At 43.4% G+C, this 23744-nt stretch overlaps 1 protein-coding gene across 2 annotated transcripts; it reads left to right on the top strand.

The window, feature by feature from the left end:
• Window positions 1-448: 448 nt before the first annotated feature.
• LRP11 (LDL receptor related protein 11) lies at window positions 449-19860 on the top strand. 2 transcript variants are annotated; one of them, XM_086877212.1, is made up of 7 exons: window positions 449-1008; window positions 6501-6664; window positions 9180-9321; window positions 11400-11525; window positions 12242-12451; window positions 17862-17963; window positions 18265-19860. In XM_086877212.1, the coding sequence occupies exons 1-7, from the start codon at window positions 486-488 to the stop codon at window positions 18417-18419; spliced, it is 1422 nt and encodes a 473-aa protein (XP_086733338.1). In that variant the 5' UTR covers window positions 449-485; the 3' UTR covers window positions 18420-19860. The 2 variants fall into 2 exon arrangements, with proteins under 2 accessions (XP_086733338.1, XP_086733339.1); XM_086877213.1 differs by having other exon boundaries at window positions 464-1008; window positions 6504-6664.
• The last annotated feature ends 3884 nt before the right edge of the window (window positions 19861-23744 follow it).

The raw sequence follows: 23744 nt of genomic DNA, 5'->3' as shown, positions 1-23744 counted from the left end.
GTCATAGAATTGTCGAGCCACAGAATGTTAAGGGCTTCCACAGAATGGAAGGGACCTTAAAGGTTTTCTAAGCCCAGTCCCCCTGCCATGGGTAGGGTCACCTTCAACTAGACTAGATTGTGCAAGGCCTTATCCAATCTGGCCTTGAACACTTTCAGGGATGGGGCATCCACAGCTTCTCCGGGCAACCTGTTTCAGTGCCTCATCACCCTCACAGCAAAGAATTTCTTTCTAATATACACCCTAAAACACCTTTTTCAGTGCGAGCCCCTTACTCCCCCTCCCATCACGGCGGCTGCTGAAGGAATGTCCCTGTGGGGGGCGGTCCCGGGGCGGGGCCGGCCGGAGCTGTTCGGGGCGGCGGTGCTGAGCGCGGCCGCTCCGCCTGGTGCAGCCGGGCGGGGCCGGCGCCTCCCCGCGCCGCGCTCGCTGGGGCTGCCCCGGGGGAGCCGCTCCCGCCGCCGCCGCCGCCGCCGCCCGGGGCCATGGCGGCGCTGGTGCTGCTGCTGCTGGCGGCGCTGGGCGGGCGGGCCGTGCTGCCGGGCGGGCGCTGCGCGGCGCCGCTGGCCGACCTGCGCTCGCAGATCTCGGGCGTGGAGACGCTGCTGGAGGAGTTCCGCCGGCAGCTGCAGCAGGAGGAGCCGGGACCGCCGGCGACAGCGGGCGGAGGAGCGGGCGGCGAGGAGCGGTGCGGCGGAAGCGGCGGCTTCTCCGCCAGGCCCGACTCCATCATCCGCACCAAGGATTCCATCGCGGCCGGCGCCACCTTCCTGCGGGCGCCCGGCGCCGTGTCGGGCTGGCGGCAGTGTCTGGACGCCTGCTGCGCCGAGCCGCGCTGCACGCTGGCCGTGGTGCAGGGGCCCGGCCGCCCGCGGGGCACGGCTGCCGAGCCGGGCTGCTACCTCTTCAACTGCACGCACCGCGGCCGCCCCGTCTGCCGCTTCGCCCCGCACCGCGGCTACAGCTCCTACAGCCGCCGGACCGCCGGCGTCGCCCCGCCGCCCACGGGTAAGCGGCTTGCGCGGCGGGAAATGCGGGAAAGGCGGCAGGGAGATGGCGGCGCTCGGCGCGGGGGCGGCAGGGCCGCGGGGGCGGCAGGGCCGCGGGGACGGCAGGGCCGCGGGGACGGCAGGGCCGCGGGGACGGCAGGGCCGCGGGGACGGCAGGGCCGCGGAGCCGCTGCCGGGGAGCGGGCGCGTCCCTGCGGCTGACCCGGGGCCGGGAACCCGCTCCCGGGTCTGGGGGCCTCGGCGGTGGGAGGACGGGCGAGGAGAGCCGGGCTGCGCCGTGCCGTTCGGCGGGGTTCCCTCGGCCGGGACAGGCGGCCCGGCCGTGCCCGAGGGAACCTTACCAAAGTGTATAAATACCTTACGGGCAGGGCTGTCCCAAGAGGATGCTTCCAGGCTCTTCTTGGTGGTGCCCAGCAGTGGGACAAGAGGCAGCGGACAGAAACCGATGCACGGGAAGTTCCAGCTGAACATGAGGAAGGACTTATTTACTGTGTGGGTGACAGAGCACTGGAACAGGTTGTCCAGAGAGGGTGTGGAGTGTCCTTCACTGGAGATACTCAGGAATGATCTGGACACAATCCTGTGCCATGTGCTGTGGGACGACCTTGCCTGAGCAGGGAGGCTGGAGCAGATGACCCACTGCCGTCCCTTCCGACCTGACCGATTCTGTGAGGGCTTTGGGGGTGTTTGGGCTTGGGGAAACCCATCCCTCAACACCTCTGCCTCTGCAGAGCCCTTGGTGGGGCACTGTGCCAGCCAGCTGGTGGCTGGGAGCCAGACAGTGGGATGTGCATGTTCACTGGCCCCACACTCCCTGGGCAACCACAGAAGTCTCAGCTCCTCAGGAACTGTGCATATTGGTCACCTTGGAAAGCATGAAGTGCTGGTCCCAGCTGTGCCATAACCTGGTGCATTGGCTGAGAGCAAGCACATGCCCTCTTGAGGGTGCTGTCCAAATGTCATTGCCTAAGACAGCTTTTTACTTGCTTAAATCAAGATATTTCATGCTTAAGAACTCGAGAGCTAGACTGAAGAAGACAAGGATACCTCATCAGTAGTCCAGATGTAGCATGGACATTCTTCACAAGTACCTCTGGAAACTAGGTCACATCAAAAGCAGCAGTTCAACTCTGAAGCATATTTAAGAACAATACAATCCAGAGCAAGTGGCTGTAGATGAAAAAAAATCTGGTTTTCTAAATTTGGAGTCTGTTTCCTAGCACCTGATTCAAAGAATATATTTGCCTTCCCCCACCTCCTGTTACTGAACAGTCTCCTCTTGACTAATTTTGACTCAATTTCATTATCTCTGTGGACGATACTTTCCCAAATGTCATCTGCATCTTACGCAGTGAAAGATCTCATCTGAAGTAAATTAGTCACTGCATGCAACAGAAAGAAGACCTGGTGTTGGTGTGGATGAAAACAGTGGCCAGATGTCCCTGCTGTTACTGCTGTCTTGGGAGGGGAGACCTCAGGCTTGAGGTCTATTGAGTCCTGTATGTTTCATGAGAATGTCAATGTCAATGAGAATCTCCTGCAAAAATGAGAGAGCAGAGGCTTGGTTTGTAGGGGCATTATGATGCCCAGATATTTTTTGCAAAGTGCATGGGCAGGTACATTAGAGTGCTATAAGGAAGGATCTTACAGCATGATAGATGAGGCAAGCTTAAGGTACCAGAAAAACCCAAGGTGTGATTTTGATATTTTCAACAGGAAGAGTATTAGTTCCATGGTATTATTCATGTAGTAGCTATAGGGTAATTGTATTTCATAAGCCTGTATGCACTTGCATGATAGAAGGCTTAAGATAAGATTTTACATCAAAGTCACAGAGACTTAGGCTTCATTTTGAAGTGCCTTAATTCTAATAAAACTTGGAATTAATTTAGAGTGCAGTTATGGCACAATGTAAATAATATATTGTACAAATGATGCTCTACCTATTAGAAATCTTGAATTTCTTTAATTCCTTGAGTTCTTGAATTCTGGAGTTCTTAAATGTTTTGCCTTTTTGGCAGCTTCTCTGACTGCTAGCAGTGGACTTGCAAGGCAATTTCACTTCCTAGTCTGCAAATTGCTCTGTGTCCTGTTGGTTTTATTTAAAAGTCTGCCTTGTGGGTTATGGTGGTATTGGAAACAGGGGATTATGATTTCTTAATGCAATTACACTGGAGCTGAAGCAAAGCCACAAAGGAGAATGAACTTTTATTCAAACATCTGTCAGATGTGACAGAGACCAGGAGAGTTGAAATTAAGATTGAATTATTTGCTGTGATGTTTTGTTACCAGTGCATTCTTGAATTACATTGAAAAAAACAATCTGGACAACAGGATGATGAAGGCACATCTCTTTTCCCTTCTGTCACCCCATGAATGAGTTTAGGAAATTTAGGACAGAACTTTTCATTTCAAGATATTTTTCCATGAGAGGATCACATGTTAGCTGCTCCTTTTTTTTTCTTTTTTTTTTTCTTTTTTATTTCAGAGTACTTTGTTCTTGAGTCTCCCACTGTTCTGTTTTTGATAATACCAAACCAACATTTGCCCACATATGTGGTGCCCTCATAATTCCAAAATATTTTTGTGCATTGGGATACAGTGATCTGAGATCACTAGTGGTGAGCAATGGGAGGATTCAACATCAAGGTTGAATGAAGCACATTCAGGAGCTGGCAAAGCCTTCATGCAGAAAACTAGCTCAAAACTTCATTACTGGCAGGACAAGTCTGTTATAAGGATGGAGGGAGTAGAATAAATAAAAAATCAGGATTAAAAAAAACTTACTGTGTTTGCTTCCAAAGAAAAAAGTGTTTCACCCCTTTCTCTAGGATGCAGCTAGCTCCAGCTTCTCAGTGTTGACCAGGTATTTCAGTTCCATACTGCTTATTTAAATTCAACTTAAATGCAAGCTGAAAACAGAAGTTAAGAGATTATTTTTCTGCTGACCTGTGGCTGATAGTGCTTTATTCCTGTGAGTGGTGGCTGCAAGTGGCTCCTTGGAGCATGCGTCCAAAGAGTTTGCCTTCCTGTTTTTTTTATGCTGACTTCTTATTCCCCAGATTTGGAGATGTTTCACTCTCTAAGGATCATGTGTTCTATTGCTTAAAACTTCTCTGTGGAGAAAGAATCTTCAGCTCAATAGACTGTCTCCTCCCATGCCATATGACTCTATCAGGCCAAATCTATCTTTTTGCCATTGATTTACCTTTCTGAAGATGGTCTGGTGGCTTACAAGCAAAGGATGGTGCCTCCATCCTTTGAGACCAGAGGTCTGTGTGGTCCCTCACTCATCCATTACAAAGGGCTGGCATGAATTTCTGTGACTGACTCAATGTGAAGTGGTCCTTCATTGCAACTCATGCTGCTGGAGTATAAAGTTAGTCCAGGAAGAGAGTATCCTCATTGCTTAGGGGAAGTGGGGCTTGTCTCTGCCCCTGCAGGGCATTGATCAAGCCATTTAAACCAGACAGGTATGAAATCCTTTTCCAAGGTAGAAGCAGAAGACAGGGCCGTGCTGTTTGAGACCCAGGTCAGTCTTTTTTGACAGTCACTTGTAAAGTTAATTGTGTGAAGACTGTACATAACTCATTTATAATAGCAAATAAAAGTTGCCCTGGCACCATAATGATGGTGTTTATTAATGATTAGTTTTGGGGTTTTGTTAACAATGAGTTTTGGAGCTTTTTTTGCACTTGGATGTAGCATGCTGGGCTTTGATGGTCTGGCTGGCTGCTACCTCGGGATCCTCGGTGAGAGGTCCTCAAGAGGGTGACAAATAAACGAGGGATGGGCACGATTCAGTGACCCCGAAAGTAAAAGTCTTAAATACCAAAACAACAAACATAAGTCAAGCAACAGTATAGGGTGCACCAAAAAGGCAAGGGCCAGGGTAGGTTACAAACTTATATAAGGCAGGTTAGGGATGGAGTCTGAGGGAAAGAAGCCAATAAAAACCAGGGATTAGCAATATATAAAACATTGCACCAAATTCTAACCAATAATAACAGATAAACTATAGAACTTTCTAAGTACTATTAACATATAACTTTTCAGGGGACATTGAGGGTGTGCTTTTGCTCACCCTATCTTAAGGAGATCCTTCTTTCAAGGGCCTGGGGCAAAGTCTCTTTCCAGCCCTTTGCCCTGGCAGACTCCAATACTTAGATATTGCTTTTTATACAAAGTTGGTTTTGAGAAGCGAGTGTATGTATACAAATTAGGCAAAGCTTCCTTTGTCGTCAGATGAGCAAGAACTGTTTCATAGTTTCTATTATTAGACCTGGTTTCAGTTACTTGTATGTTTTCCTAACTTTAGGCATTTGCCTTGACATTTTCTATGCCTGACCTACTACTGAAAAAAACAAGAAATAAGAATTTCACTGTTCAGTCAAACAGTGTCCCACTGCTCCCGTGAGTTCCAAGGCTTCAAGCACATTCTTGATACTGTTGAGGAGCACATGCAAGGAAGATTCCCCACACTGATGCGAAAACACCTTTGCTTGTGCAGCTCTGCCTGCACAGAGTGCAGTTACAACCTTGATTTCAGTAATTGCTCTTCTGAGCATAGCAACAGTATCCTTTACAGGGAGTTTTCTCCTTTGCAGAGGTTGAAGAGCAGAGAGCACCCCGGCACTTCAGGGTGCCCAGAGAAGGAATGAATCTCAAGTTTCATTCAAGGGAACTGTAGAAAGATAAAATCTTGTGGCTAAAGTTGTCAAATGCTGACTTGTTGAACCAGATTTTTATCCCTCTCTCTTCCCTGATCTGTCCAAAGGCTGGAGAAGAAGTGACTTAAACCACTTCTGACAGGCTGTGTCAGAACTTCACTTTTGTTAGTCTAACCCTAAAGCTTGGGGTCTGATTGGCAAAAGTACTTGGCACTCACAATTTTAGCCAACAAGGATTGTAATTTGAATATAGCAAAATTCTATAAATCCTAAATATATGTCTTAAATGAAGCACTTAAAATTTGTGGTCTCTGATGATTTTTAATGATCATGTACACTGCTTTATCAGGGTGCCACCGTATGCTAAATAAGTCTTTCATTCCTATAATGATGTATTATAAATAGGGACTAGAAGCCTACTGAATTATGCAGTGTACTATAAAAGGTATAAAAAAATGTGCTGTAGCTACCATCTGTATGTAAGTCATATTTAAAACTATTTTCCTTAGTTCAGATTTAAAAAGTACACTGATGCTAATAATCCTGTTTGTTGTATTGCTGAAACATCCAGGTACCTAGTGAGGTTTTCTGTGCCATGTGCTTCTAATGTTAATTCCTGAAGACATCATAGGACAGTTAACTAAGATTGAAGCAGATACTACTTTGCTTAACAAAATGCGTGCTAATGAGCATGTTTCTCTTTCAGGAAGTTGCACAGAGGTGAAACAATGCCTTAACCAAGGAAAAAAAAAGGTGTTTCATATAAATAATCATTCAGCCTCCCCTCATAAAGAACTGATCTTCTCTTTTTTTATTGAAGAAGAAGAGTATGATGAGCCTCCACAGTGTAAGGCAGGCCAAGACATTGTGCTGCAGTCACCTGTGGACTGGGTGCTTTTGGATGGCCGAGAAAGTTCCGATGACCATGGAATTGTGCACTACGAGTGGACACTGCTGCAGGGCGACTCATCGGTTGAAATGCAGGTACATGTGCAGTCTCCCTTGTGGCCACTTACTTCCAGATTGTTGTGTTCAAGTTTTAAATGTACAGCTAAAAATATTAAATATATTCAGATCTGTCTACCAGGCACCGAAGTTAAGATGCCTGTACAACTCCAATATTGGTTTCACAGAAATGTAGAGCAACCCAGGGAGGGAAGGGACCTCAAGAAATCATCTGGTCCAACTGTTCTGGGACAAGGACCCTCAATGAGATTATTTTATCTGTCCAATCCCATCTTGAAGACCTCCAGTGAAGGAGACTACACTGTGTCCCTGGGTAGTTCCATTGATTATTTCTAGTGGCTTACACAGTTAATCTCTATCCTGGATGGCATGTGACAGCCAGCAGCAAACAAGTGGATGACAATTCTCCACTGTATTTGAGCTCTGCTTTATTTGTACTCACTAAACTTGGTTTTCAGCTTCTGTCACCCCAGTTAGAGACCCCTCAGTAATTCAGTTACTAAAAATAATAAGGGATTTTCACCAACAGTCTTCTGTCAGTGTTTATGGAGAAGGTACAAAGAAACGTGATGAAGACCTTATAAGATATTTTATCCATACATTTTCTGCTGCACTTTGGTTTCAGATTAAAATTACCCATGAAGAGAGGGACTATTAATTTTAGTCTTTTTTGTCAGTGCTCTATGATCAGCAGAAAAAGAGATAAAGAAAAAAATGTCTCAAGTCCACGGACTCTACTCATAGTTTGTTAACAGCCTACAACATCCAAGACACACTGGGAACTCCACCTAGAGCAGGAAGGATATGTAGAAGTGAGAGAGTGTGAACCAAAATGAAGCTTTAAGAATAGTTGCTAGATATCTAGACAAAAGGCACACTTTATTATCAAAGACTTGTTAATCTGACCCCTTGCAGCATTTTTTGCTTTAAAGAGCAGTTAAATACTTTTTAAATTAATCTGTGATTTAGTAACATAGAGTAAAAAAAATTAGAATTAAATACAAACATTTAAAGTTTATATTTTTAATATTATTCAAAGTCACTTTACAAAATAGAGACAAGTCTTATAGCCATTCAAACTTGTAAAATTCATGTTAACCTTGGTGGCTTCTTTGTATTTGTTAACAGAAAATGAATTTGACATGCATTTATGCTTAAATAAATAGTTCTCCATTGTGTTCAAATGAGCAGGGATTTCTCATACAGATATGTTCCCTGGTGATTAGCCATGATAATTTAAATTTTAGAGCTGAATTAATAACTGTGATGTTTTTCATGCATTCTTCAGTTGAGTCTTTAGTGTCTTGGTTACTGCCCTGAAGTTACTGGATTTCGTGTCATTTATTCTTTGAGAATAATGTATGAATCCATAGCTACAAGGGAGAATGGAGTGTGTTTAAATAAGATAAAAGCTGTTGCATTGCCCTTATGTAGCAAAGAATAAATAGAAGGCAGAGGAGAGGGAAGGACTTCTGTAAAGAGATCTTATACTGTAGAAGGAAGCCATTTTTTTTCCTATTGTGGCTGAATATTGCTTTTTTAGACAATTTGCTTCTCTGATTGCTACCCCTACTCTGTACAGCTGCACAGCTCTTGGACACTTAGGGATGGTAATGGGTTGGGGCTTTTTTAAAATACTGATTATCTGTTTTGAGACAAAGTTTCTGTGTAAGCAGATACAGGCCAGCATTCTTCAGGGTAGCATGAAGATAAAAAGGAAAGCCCAGAGGTCACTGGGAGGAGTGGTGGCATATTCAGAAGTCAGTGGCATTTCTCTGTCTCTGCACTGAGAAGAGGCTTGGGCTCCATGGCTCATGAGTTTTAAATACCACATTTGCTCTCCCAGCAGTCACAGTGAACAACAGCAGGTGTTTTTTTTAGAGCATAATAATGTCTTTAACACAATAAAGAATAAAATACTAAGGGGTCATACACTCCATCGGGAGGTACTCAACAGTCTGATAACGGAGTGCATTCATGTAAATAGAAAAGGAAAGAAATTTCCATTAGGAAATTTTCTCACTAAGAGAAAAAATGTGTTTATCAATACACTTTTCTGTAATGGAAGGCCTAGGACTCTGTGACCATATTAATTAAAAATTCTTGTTCTCTTTCAGGCATGAAAATTTATTTCTGTGGATCCATGTTATATTGTCTACAGACTAACTTGATAGAGAGCAAAAAGCCAATAATTTACTGTGTATCCTCTAAAATTACATTTCTAATTACTCAAAAATTGAGTTAAATATATGTGACCATTTGTTCTCCATTTGTGTGCTGAGATCCACAGCTCCAGGTAACTGAGCAGATCATGAAAACACTACCTGGATGTTGTGGGTTTTTTACAAATGGATGAAAAAAAAAAAAAGAGATTGAATGTTCCATGCTGAAATACATGCTTGAATAGGCTGTCTACACTGCAGGAAGTATTTAATCTGCATGGTGAGCTCCTTATTCCTGGAAGGTCATGGATGGATCCATTGATCCATTGTACCAATATGTTTTGTTTTTTTTACTGTGTGCCTTTATTCAGGTACCACAGCCAGGAACACTGAAACTGTCCCACATGCAGGAAGGTGGGTATATTTTCCAGCTAACAGTGACAGACACTGCAGGTCAGCGGAGCTCTGACAACGTCTCTGTGACTATTCTGCCCATGGTTCATTCTGCAGCAGGTGAGAAAATGACTGGAGCTGTTGCCTCTGTGACACCCAGGGTGTGGTATTCAGGTCAGAGCAAGGGTCTTGGTAAAGATAAAAATGTTAATCTCCATTTTCAGTGTTTTATTTTGCCCTTGTTCATTACATAATGACATCTCTTTCAGGTTTGAATCACTTTTTCAAACTGAGGAAACAAGCAAGCATCACTTGCCTGTTAGAGCAGTAATACTTTCAGGCACTGAATGTTTGTCCTTTTATTGCTAATAAGCATGCAGGGTTGGAAAAGTGAAATACTGACACAGGTATCAGGTGCATTGTAACAGTCAGATAGTGTGGGCAACATGACAGGGAATATATATGCTATAGGGAAGACCCAGTTAAAGTTACTTCATAGTGTGTTTGAGGCAGACTAATAATAATACTGACCTTCCTCTTTGGTCTGAAGGTTGGCATGGTTTTTTGTTTCAGTGCATTTAAGTTTTTCTGTCTGATGGTTATTCTTGAAGCCTTAATGCTACTGGGGAAGCTGAAACTGGAGCTGACCCATCATTTTTAAACTCTGAGCTTCAGAAACATATAAAAAGTAGAAAGTAAGCTAGATTTCAGTGGCTGTCAGTCCTGCTTTTAAATGTAATAACTTCTAATTGCATTGTAATTAAGAACTTGCTAATGCAGATCTGCTGCTCTGGCACAAAGTAAAAGTTAAATAGCATTATCTCCATGTTCAGCAGAACCAGTAAATATCTTGCTCTGCACCAGCACAGTATCTCTATGTGAGATGGTAGTCCCTGTGGCAATAAGCTGTTATTCCAAAAAATCTGCTTAATAGTGCCTGTATTCCAGTAATGGATGATAGGCTTGTGTTCATTAATGTTTAATTCAGCTAAAGCAGCCAGAGAGGTTTGCTGGTTTGTTTATTTGCTGCTCTGGGTATCTTGGATATTTTTTGTATGGGACACATAGGGGATTTGCTGTCTTTTTTTTTTTTTTAATTCCCCAGCTACATAAGCAATTCAAGTGCTACTGCTACAGCTAAACCAGTTCCTGATGCCTTAATACATGCAACATCAGTGCTATTACTAGTGCTGAAGTTCAGGAGATGCATTTTCAGATTTTAGGGGTTTTAAACAGTTGTCTGCATTCCTGGCATAATTCCCTTAGTGTGGTGCAGCGTTTGGTGCACAGCAGGATAACAACCAAAGGCTGTGACTCCCTTATGCAAATTGATTTGCTCTTATGACACTAATCAAGCATTGAACAACTGAACATGGTAGTGCTTTGCAAAGTGATGAACTGCACTGCTGTTGGAAAGACAAAAGCACAAATGTAAATACTTGATAATTACAGAATCAGAATGGGTTTCAGGAGAGCTTTGAGTATGCAAAATGGAGCATCCAGGGATACTCTCCATTTCCAGGGGAATCTAAATGTCAAAGCAGCGAGCAGTCAGTTCTTTCTGGTGAAAGTAATTTGTAAGAGCATGACCTAGTCCTATTCTGGTGTGTGCTGTATTGATGTCACTGAATTGCTGATATTTTCAAAATTGCTGATATTGTCAAAATAATGAGCATTCTTTAAGTATTTTAATTAGGTTGCAGAAAATATGCCATAAAAGATCCCATATAGTCCAAATGTGTGTATGTAAAACAACATATTGGTGTTGAATGGATATGTAGTAGGAATTATGTGTTGGAGGGATGCAATTACAGCCACTGATATTTCATTTATTTTCAGGGCTGTTCTGCATCTTTTAAGCCCAGGAAGATCCCCTTTCAGCTTAGGCCAACAGAATTCAAAGCACTGTAAGGGTGCTGCACAAGGTGTAAGGTGCAACAGGTTGAGTATTCCTGTAATAAAGAGATTTCCAGGCTAGTGATGAAGATGCCAAGAACAGCTGTTGCTGTTCTGAAGCTGTCTTTGCTTCTGTGTCAATACGATGTCACATAGCTGAGTCTGAACTTTCTGCCTTGTTCACGGTGCTTCTTGACACAGCGTGGTTTTGCTTTTTCCTCCATGCTGCAGAATTTAGTCACTGACTCAGTATGTACTACTTGGATTTCTCTTTTGCTAATTTGGGAATTGTTTCTCAACAGCCTGTGTTGGGGTTTGCTCTCGCTACCAGTTTATCTGTGATGATGGCTGCTGCATTGACATCACGTTTGCGTGTGATGGTGTGAGACAGTGTCCGGATGGATCAGACGAGACTTTCTGCCAGAATCGTAAGTGTGCCAGGCCACAGTGGCACAGCAGACTGTGAGAGTAACCACAGCCTCAATCACCAAAGGGGGACAATACTGCTTCTGTGGCCTCTCTTCCTGTGAGCAAGCAGTTTGCTCATGGCCTTTCATTGGAATTAGCACATGGGAAAGTTTAATATCTGCATACTCAGGTGCTCAGAAATTTTCTTCAAAGCATAATAAAACTCTCTAGGGTCCCTAAGTGTCAGGTTTGGTGTTCAGCAGTTAAAAGATCGGTTTTGCACTTGCATGATGATTCTGGAAACAAGCGCTGTGGTGTCTGTCTGAAAGGGTGTCTCAGAGGTGCCCTTCACAGTGCTGTTAGACATGCTGCAAGAATCTGGAGTACTGTGGACATGCAAGGGAACCAGTTGATTCACCATCATGCTGTTTGTTCTCGTTAGTCATCCCTCAGCATGTGCCCATGCTCAGCTAAGTGAACAAAAACTATCAGAGGGTCAGTGGGCACAATGGCTAACCACTCTTCCATTATATTTTAGTTGCTGGATTTCACTGTAGGGGTCATGAGTGTACTCTTGCAAGCAAGTAAGTGTTAGGTATCTGTGACTCACATTTTATCATATGTGTGAACCTGAGGAAGTTGTTTACTCTGCCCCAAGGCCCATCTTGGACACTCTTCTTTAAGAACACTTCCATTCCCTTCAATGTTGTACAAAAATTTTGGTTTCTGTTAACAGTCAGCTCGGGTCGGAAGACGGTGACACATGCAGCTCTTGGCACTACCCAGCAAAGGACTGCAGGACTGACTGAAAACACAGAGGAAAACTCTGCAGAGAACACCCTGAAAGCCACTGCCAGAAATCAGCCACTTCTCTCAGTGGATGCAGACATGTCTAACCAATCGCTTTCTCAGGGACCAAAGAAACAAATCAGTGGATTTGTGCCAGGTAAGATTTGAGTAAGTTTCAATAAATCCTTCTCCTTAAAGAAAGGAAGTGTCTTGCACCTTAAATTTAATTTAATTGTCTTTTGGTTCCCGGCTAAGAGGAAAAAAATTTCAAACATAAATAAATACAAAAGAAACCTGTAATAATGAAGTTCTAAGTAGGTTTTAATTTATTATTGTCGAGTCTGTTTTTTACTAGGTGGAAAAAGAAGTTAAAATGTAGGAATGCTAGGAAAGTAATACAGTCTAAAGAACAGAATGTGCAGTGAACTAAATAAAAATTCTGCCACAGGTTCAGCTGTGTAGGCTGATATATTAAGGCTCTTTAAATCTGTAGGGGAGTACTTCAGGAGAACATAATAAGATACTGTTCAACTTGGGTGAAAGTAATTGCTTTTCTCCTGGTGCTAAGTATTACTTCTTCTTCTTTTTTTTTTTTTTTTTTTTCTGAACTAATATCTTTTACTATTATGGGCATTGTTGCATTGTTTTTTTCTGAACTCTGTCTCCAGGGCAGGAGAAGTGTTTCATCACTGTACAAAAGGAAAAGTCTTAGGCGTTGATAACAAGCTACTCAGGTGTCCGCGTACATGTCCCCAGTATTGTTCTGCACAGTGGCTGTCAGCCTGTAGTGAGTCATTGTGTGAGGTTACAGGCAGAGCCCCAACCCTGGCCTTGGTAAAGCTCCAGAAGCTGCAGTGAAATTGATGTGTCTTTTAAGGTTCATGATGATGAATTAAAATGATCTGAAATGGCAATTATATGAAAGCAAAACTGTGCACACAGAGCCTAAAATCAATACCCACCCACCCCCCTTTTATTTCTTCATGGTTTAGACTGATTCATGTGCCCCAAGACACAGCTATTTATAACCAGCTTAGTTTTCCAGTTACAACAGAACAGTGCTCAGTGCCCTCTGCTGTCAACTCTGGAAAAGGGCATGCCCTGGTTGGCACCTGGACGTTCCTTCAAGTTGCTTGTACTTCCTCTGTGAAGTGCAGAAGTGAAAACTCTGCAAAGGGAGTGAAAACAATGTTCTCAAGAATTTGATGGCCTCAGTGTGGGGAATGATAGCAAAATCCTGTCCCAAATGTTTTCCCCTTTTCTGGCAGTGTAGCTGACCTCTAGACGACTCCTCACTGCTGACTAAAATTCTGAAGTTTGCTTAAAACCTTTCTCACCCAGTCTTGAGTGACACCTGATATGGGGCCACCCAAACTAAACATCAAACTTCCAAAGGGCTTTGCAGGCACCAGTAGGAAGTCAGCTGCTAAGTAGGTCTCAAAAATCATTTGGCTTGTGAATCCAGGCATAAAACCAGAACTGAGGTCACCACCTTCAGCAACTGGTAATCAAGGGTTGTAACTGGATGTACAATGCAGAAGCATTTTTGCATAACCATTTTCTGTGTTTACCCATTGCACAGTAACTTACTTGCACCAGTTTTGCTCTAAAAGTAGCCTTTGGCACAGCATTACACAAGGAAAGAAGAAGATTTTTAGAAAACTTAGGAAGTGTGATGGGGCTTCAGTGATTAGTGTACTACCAGTACCTGTTCTAATCTTCTAATTTTCAACAGGCAAGATTTTAAGCTGTTTTAATTCTTGTGGGTTTAATATTTTTCTTTTGACAAGGCTCAGTCAAAATTTCATTTTAGATGCTTAATAATTTTCCTGTGGAATAGAAGGATCCAATCTTTACTGACCTAGGAGCCCAATACTTCTAACTAAAAAAAGCAGCAAATAGCTCAGTGAGGTTTAAAATCACCTATGGATCAATTCCAGTTAGGGTGCATGGGGTGGGATGTAAAGAGTGCTAATTACATGCAAGGTACATGGGTCTGAAGAGCAGCTGCCAAAAACTGCTCTGCCAAAACCTGCTCTGAGCTGCTGTCTTCTCCTGCAGACACCGAAATTTCACAGAGTCCCATGCTGTGCATTTATGATTCACAGAGGTCCAGAGAGACTCAAGTCTTGCCCCACTGGGAAGCATCTCGGTCTTTATGGAGTTGAAGAGACAAGCATCTAACCTATTCCTTAAAATCCACTCAGATCCATTAATTAGACTTCCCTCCATCACTGCTGTCTCAGGGAGGTTACAGACCAAATCTAATAATTATGTGGTACAAAAATGAGAGGCACAGAAATGCTGGAGCAGCTCCATGAAGCTGATCTGGAAATGTGTCCAGTAGGGCAATAATGCTAGTGGCATTTTTGAGGAGAGGTAAGCAATGCTGAAAAGGAATCACACCAGCAGTCTCAGAAGTTCAACAATGCCTCTGGCAGAAATGCTGTTCTGGGAGGTATTGTCTCCTGCTGCTAGTGTCCAGGTAGAACCTCTGCCTCTGAATCACTATAGAGGTCTTTGTTGGACCAAGGCAGTCATGTTCTTGTTGGCCTGGAGCTGACATTGTGAACATTCAGGCTTCTTATATACCATTTTACATAAATTTTGAAAATAAGCTTTAGTGGTTTTAATGTCACTATGGTGAAAAGCTGTCTACTTAAGATACAGATTAGAGGATATGGCTTTACACTGGCAGCACAGGTTCCGGCTTTTCACTTGCAAGAGAAAAATTCAGGGCCACATTTTTCTTAATTCTCAGCTGACAGTTTCAGATCATCATGGAAATACAAGGAAAATGTAATGCTCTTAAATCCAGTGACTGGAAGGCAGAGGAAGTGAAGGTTTGTATCTACTGGAGACAGCATGTGGCACATTCCAGCCAGCTGCTAGACTTGATGTTTCATACAGGAGCTTTCAGTTGATTTTTAAAGGAGAAGTTTTTCCCAAGATATTGTAGGACTGGAGAGTTCCTTTGTTTTCTTTTTTTAATTTGTTTTTTTCATTAGTGGTAGCTAAAGTATCAGTAAAGGCCTGTCCCTTCTGCTACTTACCTCTCCATAAACAGCTTTCATCTCTTGAGAATTCAATAAAGGTGTCTAATAAATGGACTTCCTTGTCAAGTATGACCATATTTATCTTTCCTCCTTTTCTTCAGAGGAGCTGGGCTAAGTTATAATGTTTTGGACTGTGAGATAGTTCTCAGTAGCAGATACAGAGTTTTCTATCTATGTGATACTAGGGGAGCTTTTTTCCAGAATCCATTTTCTCTTAATAGTTCTTCTGTTCCAAATTTCCTTTAACCTTCCTTACAGTGGCCCTACATGCTTAGCTCTGACTTGATACAAACTTTAAGGATTTACACTGAAGTATCAGCAATCAGAGGAAAATATGCAAGTCCAAGTTAAGGACTGTTTAAAACTTCTGCTTGGCCTAACAGGGAATCTATTCACAGTAAAGAGAAAAAAAACACAACCAACCAAAACAGAACCCAAAAATCATTGATTGTTTACAATGGGTAAATATTGTTTTGCACTCATGCCTTTTCAGTGGATTCCTCTACAGCAGGTCAAGTCCAGGGGAACACCAAGTCTGACTTTGAAATAACCCCCTCAGACACTCAGGGCACTGAGTCTTCTGCAACAGGAGGTCTACTTTAGCCCAAGCTGAAAGGCCAAACATATTCTTTCAAAGTCGGGAGTGGATGGAGGAAGAGGCGTTTGATGTCAATAAAAGAGTCCTTTCTCTCTCTGCAGACATGTCTCCATGGTAGTAAAGTTACCCAGGCTGCATCTCCTGAAAAGGCCAGCACAGCATTTCTGCATGGCTGCCTCCAGATAGCCCCAGTCTCCTTCTCCAGGGAAATTCTAAAGCCCAGCTGCATATTCGGGCACTCCTGAACTTGCAGATGAATATAGAAAACACTCAGTAGCAGCACAGCACTCTGGCTGAGCAGTGGGCTGGTTTCTAAGCAGCAGGGGCCAGTAGCAAACAGGATCATGCAGATGGGTTGAATTCACGTGCAGCCTGAAAATTTGCACTCTCCAACACAGCCAACCCAAGTGTATAAATCACCATAACAGCTTTGTGTTCCCCTGGCACAGGGTCTCTGCCTCTCCCAGGCTGCCCATGCAGTGCTGTTCAGGGCTGGGATTACAACATTTGACTGAGTGCCCAAGCCTTAGTCATGTTTTTACTGTGGAGGCACCCACAGCAGTAGCTGTAACCTAGATCTGTAATTAGGGTAAATGGAAAGGGCTGTAAATGGCAATTTCCTCAGAACAGACTAGAAAATCAAGAGAAAGTGAAAATCAAATTAAACCCATGTAAAATGCTTTATGCCAGGCTCCTAAACTTCTCTGGGGAAATTGCTCTTTGTGTTGTAGAGATAACAGATAAGATACTGAGCAGCATTGACTCTGATAGTCTCTCCAGGCGTGTAAGAACAGCCACAAATCCTAGCAAAACCCTACAAGCTTTATTGAAAGGATTCTGTTCTTCTACCCTTCCAAAAATTTCCCACTAAACTTCTCTCCGTATTTACCAAATTTCTTTACAAGCAGTTGACTTAAAAATTCACTTTACTTAAATGGCAGGGAAACAAATTTCTAAAACAGGCATTTAGATGCAGGCTGGAGCAGCACTTAAAAAGAGCTGATGTCTTTTGGGTATTTTCAAAATAAAGACAAATATTAATTTAGTTTAATTCAGGAAAAACAGAAGTGGAAAACAGCTGCTGGTGTTGGTGTCAGTTACATTCAGGTGGTCTTGCCCATCTCTGGTACCATACTGGTATTTTAATTTGCTCTTAGGAATTTTTTAATTCCTTTACATGGCACTTTACATGGCACTTTACATGCCAGGACAACATCAGGAGCCCAGCGAGGAGAGGGCCATGTCTTGTTTCTACAGCATTCCCTGTGGTGAAGTTGGTGTTTATGCACCCCCAGCCAAAATGGCAGGGCAATGAAGCAGCAGCCTGGGAGGCTGTGTTCTGCCAGGGAGTGGGGGCATTAGCATGGACTTTCATGTCAGTACCAAGGAAACAATTTAAACTGTAATTAGCAGTCGTGTACATTTGCTGCTGCCGCTGCCAGGGACACCTTCTGCAGCTCTTCAGAGCTGGTGGTGGTGGGTGTGACTTACACACAGTGCACGTTCCAAATTGACTTAAACACTTCCTTAGCACCCACCACTATATGTAATTCCAATTACAACATTTCACATTCATATCCTACCCATCTTGTAGCATAGTGTGTTTCTGCTAGCTCTCCCACAGTTCTGAAGGCTGCCAGCAAATGTATCACAGCAGTCAAAGTGCCCTTGCTTTTGGTTGAGATGCATTGTGCTTTGGGAGGTAAAATTGAATTTAAATTTTAGCTTTAGTTTCATATTATTTAAAAAATTCAAGTTACACAATCAGAAGTTCTTAAACTGTTCTTTTGTTTGGTTTTTTTCCCCCTATGTTTAAGTGCTTCACATTATTTAATACTAGTGTCCTGTGTGTGGATAAGGCTTCCTGAGTCACTGAACTGCAGTATTCATTCATCTTGCTTGATTTTGTGCAGATAACAGTTCCTCAGGGAAAAGAACAGATGATAAAAATGGGGATGGCATAATGATGCCAAAGAGAGATCAGGTTGGAGGTGGTCACCCAATCCCAGAAACAGGTAAGACCAACCATGTGAATTAATTTTGAATTACGTCAGGTTTCCAGTCAGGTGTTATAGATACAAATAAAGTAGTCAAGAACTGAATAATGTACTTATATATTCTAACTGTCCCTAACATGATCATACAGTTTAGTTTCATAGTATGAGTTGTTCCAATGTTAGTAATTGAACTAACTAACTAACTAACTAACTAACTAAGTGATAGACTAGCTGTATTTTTAAAGAAAAGATCCAGGTTTTCTCTACCAAGCATCTCGCTGTGCTAAATAAAATGTAATTTTTCTTAACCTCACTGTAGGTGCTGTGTTACCCTTAGCCTTAGGCTTGGCAATCACTGCTTTGCTGCTGCTTATGGTTGCTTGCAGACTGCGCTTAGTGAAACAGAAGCTCAAAAAAGCTCGACCCATTACATCTGAAGAGTCTGATTACCTCATCAATGGGATGTATCTCTAAAAACTGGATTTGGGTCGGTTGTTTTCTCCCCTTTCTCCTGTGTCCATGAATCTCTGCCTCTATGAAAGGAGCAAAATCCATAGTTTATTTTCAAGTGTAGAAGAAGCCTATGAGATGAAGAACATACTCTTCCTCTTTGGTGATAATATAAAAAGTGGGTAGATGTCCTTGCTCAGAAAATAAGAAACATTCAGGCTCCAGAGAGTAGCTCCAGTTGATTGTTGTGCAGAAGACACAAGCAAGGTGAGGAGAGCCCAAACTGGTTGTGGGGTGCCCTTTCCCTCCTCACAGCAGTTGGGATCTCAGCCAGGGCTGAGTGCACCCCAGGGCCCGGGCACTGGAGCAGCCAAGGCTCCACAGCCCGGCTGTGTTGGCCAAGGTGTGGAGGGAAGCCTGTGCCACCTTGCTCTTCTCATGCTGCCACCACTGTGGGGACCAGGATGCTCCAGCCACCACGTTCCTTCACCGTCCAGCAGAGACCAGTTGTGTTCTTTCCACCTGATGCACTGGGAGTGTTGTCTTTAAAGAATATGTCTTGTTATGTTAATTAAAAGCAATTGCTATCCAAGCACCAGCTTTTGCAAAGAAAATTGGGATTTAAGGAAGAAGGCATCTTATTTTCACTCGGTTTAGACTTCTGTGCTGCTAGCAGACAGCCATGCTTGCTAAATGCAGAAATGAAAAAATGCACTCCTCAGCGGATGAGCTTGGACTTCCCAGTGCTCAACAGCAGTCATGTACTGCTGCCTAAAGAAGCTGTGGATGCCCCATCACTGGCAATGTTCAAGGCCAGGCTGGATGGAGCCCTGAGCAACCTGGTCTACTGGAAGGTGTCCCTGCCCATGGCAGGGGGGCTGGAGCTAAATGATCTTTAAGGTCCTTTCCAACCCAAACCCCTCTATGATTCCATGTGCAGTCCCAGAGCTGTGTCTCTCCCCAGAGCTCAGGGCTTGTTCAGCCTTTTCCACACCTAGCCCATCACCCCCCCACAGTGTGAGAATGCAGCACACAGCAGTTTCTGCTCAAGATGCTGGAGTGTAGGATTCCTGCTGGTTATCCCATAGCTCCCTGCAAAGCTTGAAAGCTTCGGTGATCTGCCCTCACCCCAGAAAAATTCTCATAGAATTAGAGCAAGTAATTGATATGTGTGAGTGAACTGCAGATGTGTTACCAGTAAAATGTGTACAGTACATGTTATATATACATATATACACACACACTGTGCTGTCTGTCTTGTTTGGCTGTCCAAGGATGTCACATTCCTCATGGGTCTCAATAAAACCAGAGTCAAATGAGGCATGCATCGTTTTGTATGTTGTCTTTTGTACTTCAGTAACTTTGAGTCAGCAAGAATATTGCCATGGTATACAAACAGTTCTTCAAGTAATTTGTTCTTGATTACTTTATGTAAAACAGATCTAATAAACCAATTCTATTCTTATATTTATTGCATTGTCTTTCGTTTCTATTGCCAGCTAAATTTTGTGCTACAAGACTCTATCATGAGAGCAGGCAGAAGTGTATTTCTCCTTTCTGTGAAACAGCCTTATAAGAAGCTGGAATGTGTATGGTGGGGGGAGTTGTTGAGATACTTATTTCAGGGAGACAGAGAAGGACAGAGCATCTACCTTTGTGACCTGTCTCTCGAGCAGTGCTTGAGCTGAGGAGGACAGTAGTTGTCAAGCTGGCTGTGCCAACCACTCAGGGAATGTGGTTGACAGTGCTCCTTGCTCGTGCCACATGAGGCAAAGTCTGATTGTACTTCAGTGTTACAGTGGGTCCAGGACTGTCTGCTGATGCTGCCCATTTCCAGTTTGGGAGTACAGCCTCTCTTCCATGCCAGCCCACAGCAGACACAGCAAATAGTGCAAGACCCCAAAGACCACATACTAAATACAGCCTCCTGGGGAAGATTCACTGCCCATTTGGTTGGGGTCTTATTTTCCATCATTGAAATCTGCATTGGGTTTTAAGTAAGTATCTAAATGTCCTTCACCACCTTATCAAAGCAGCAAGAAAATGGTCTTTTCTCTCTGTGCCCATGGTGCTCCTATCACCAAAACCCATTACCCTGGCACACAGCCAGCAGCAGAACAAAAGGTTTGGTTTTGTTCTGCCGGGCAGGTCAACAGCAAGACCTGGCACAAAGCACAAGCCAGCCAGTACAGCCGTGGTGCAAGAGGCTGCTCAGCTTTCCGGTTACTTTACCCAAGAGCAGGCTTTGTTTCTGTGCTGCTGCTAGTGGAATAAACCTTGACTGATTTTGCATATGACAGCTGAGAGTGAACACCTCCAAGCAGAGAGCAGCAGACAGCAAGCATGGTACAGGAGTCTGGCTAGTGCTGCGTTAGCGTTGCCACAGTTCCCAGGGACTCTTTTTTCTGGGAAAGGAGATGGTGGCAGTTGCTGCCCTGCAGGCCACTCCGCAGCTGGAGTGAAATAAAATAGTTTTCACCTTACCAGAGAGCTTGGGGGCATTGTCAGCTGGATGGAGAGCAAGACAAAGTTAGCAAAGTAACAGATGGGCTTGGCAGCTCCTGCAGTTAACACACACACACTGGTCTCAGTACCATGTGTTTGCATTTAATAGCTTTCATGCTATTTGATTTTAAATAAGTCATACTGAACTACTGAGCTGGAGCACACCTCAGTAGTTCAGTTCAGTTCTGGGAGTAGCAGAAAATACTGTCAACATGCTCAGGATGCTTTTCCCTTTCTCCCCAGGCAGCTCCCAGCCACTGTCTCCTGCTGACACCACTTCTGTAGCCTTCCCAGCCACTCCCAAGGTTGGGGCTCTCCCTCTGATGTCAAAGATGTGCCCAGAGCAGGTGCTGCTTCTAGCCCATCTTCATGGCTGCATTGCTAAAACTGCATTCCTGGCCTCTCATGCAGACCCCAGAGCTGGGGAGCTCTACACAATCACAGATCACAGAATATCCTGAGTCAAAAGGGACCTATGAGTGTTTATCCTGCAGCAGAAGTGAGACATTCTGTGTGAAAGTTGTCGCGATTTGAAGTCTGTCAGGGCTGTTTTTCCTGTCCTAAACACTGACGTTTGTCTATCTACCTATCTTTTAATATGCTCAGTCCACCTATTCTTACCAGCAGTTTAGGTAAGCAGAGAATATTGACTACCCTGACTGCATAGCTCTGTGGATGTTGCTCGTCTGTGAGTTAGGAGAGGTCATTAAAATTTATTTTGTCAGTGTATTTTAATGTTGACCAAGATTCTTATTTCAATTAGACTTTTTTTTTTTAAACTGTTTTGCCCTTCAGACAGCTAAAGGGTACAAAATACTTGAGAGTGGCAAACAATACTTACCTAGGTTTGATCCATATTTAGAAGTAAGGGTTTGGTTTTTTTACCATAATATGGGCTGCTTTCTGCCCACTTTTGCAGGGGATCCTAGGCTGAACATCTCGCTGTAATCATTCCATAGCACTGTAGGATAATAGCAGGGGCAGTTCCAAGAGCACATTTGCAAAACAAAAAGGCTGAAATAGGTCAGTGTGATGCTCCATTTGCTTTTCAAATCCTAGATAAAGCATAAGAGTTTCAATCCCAAACTGCACAGAGCCAGTCAGAGGCATGAACCAATAGCAACACAAACACGCCACCCCAAAACAAAGGGAGAGCCTTTCAAGTAAGCCCTAACAGAATCCACAGTCATGCATCACTGAGGTCTGTGCTGGCTGTTTTCATGTGCATCAGGAATTGGGAATTTTCAATTTCTACTGGTAAAAGCTAAAAGAGTAAGAGCAAAAGGAAAAGCTAGAGAAGATTCAGAGAGCACTGGTGGGCATAAAGACCAGACAGAGGCAATGAAAAAGAGCCCATGACACAATCAGTCTGAGCTGAGTGACAGGGAAATATGCTGTAAATGAGGAATATTTAAAGGGGGAAAAAAACGCAGTAAAAGTAACTCTGCTCTGCATTTTTCAAGTATTAGTTATTTAAAACAACTAAAAAAGTGAGCTGGACTCAAGCCCTGAAATACAAACAATGAGAAATCTAGAACGACTGGATCAGCACACTTCAGAAACAGGTTTTTAAATACACCTGCTAAAATTTTGGTTTTCTGCAGTTACAAGGGTCCTGACTGACAGTTATCAACCACTAATAAACCAATGAAAAGTGTATTTTGAGCAAGCTGGCAGAAACCAGACAAGGCAGAAAAGTTCGGTGGAGGACTGAGAGTCACCACTTCCTTGGCCAACAGAAATGTATAATCCTGTTGTAGAGAGGGCAGAGCAAGACATTTTAACATAGTTCTTAAAACTAACAGATCCTAATGCAGTAAAGAGATGCATTTAAGATTTCTACATTCAAACCAAATGACTGGACAACACAGATACAGAGGGAACAGGGAACTTGAATGAGTGCAGGACTGTGGAGGACTTGAAAGCAGGCAGCCCAGTGGAAGATTGGGCCCATAGGGAAAGCATCCCTGAAGGCTAATTCCATGCCCAAGGGATGACTATCCTGAGGCTGCTTCTATATCCAGAGGAGAGGAGCTTCTCTAGAGCTCTGTTCAGAGCAGTAGCAGGTGCTCTGAATCACCCATTCTCCTAACCAGAGGCGTTTGAGGATGTCCTCCTAGTCCATAAGGCACCTGCAATAAAAGTTACTGATTTATCTCAGATGCCACTTCTCCATTATAGCTGAAAAAGGATTTGGCAGAACGTAGTAAACAAGAAACATGAACTGTTCATAGTACAAACACATAAATGCAAACATAAGCCCAAACTTGGCTGAAAAAAGACTTTAGCTTCTCAGCAGCATTATGGAATGTTTTCAAGAGTATCTACCAGGTCAGTTGCTCAGAAGCATGTGATGAAAATGGCTGGACTACAAAGAAACCTTAGAGAATTGAAGTGGGATTTTAGAATAACTCCATCAACAGTCTTTGAAAATAGTCTGTTGTTGCTAAAAAAGTTTTGCTAAGAGGCACAGGATTGTCTCAAATTCTCAGTTTGGTATGATGAGACACAGAATGAATTATTTTCATTTTTCCTTCCTGAAGCTTTCAGGCAATTCTCAATGGGCAGCTGGATCTCCTCCATACATATTTCAGCAATAGCTATGTCCACTCAATTAGTAATTTAAAGAAATACAATTTTAGTTCCCAAGCACATCCTGCTGAGCCTCTCATTAACACCCTGCCAAGAGCATGAGAGAACAGAAACAGCCTTTCACAGGAAACTTCAGAGTGCATCAGCTGCATCATGAATTTGTGCTGTGTAAAAAACTACTACCTGGAACAGAAAGCAGCCCTGTATGTCAAGGATGAAGTGTGGGAGTTAAATAGGCCAGCTAGAAGGAAG

Source organism: Cyanistes caeruleus, chromosome 2, assembly GCF_971803275.1.
Source record: "Cyanistes caeruleus chromosome 2, bCyaCae1.hap1.1, whole genome shotgun sequence".
In the NCBI taxonomy this organism is placed as follows: Eukaryota; Metazoa; Chordata; class Aves; order Passeriformes; family Paridae; genus Cyanistes; species Cyanistes caeruleus.
The sequence above is the reverse complement of the archived record's forward strand: the minus strand, read 5'-3'. Positions and strand labels throughout refer to the sequence as shown.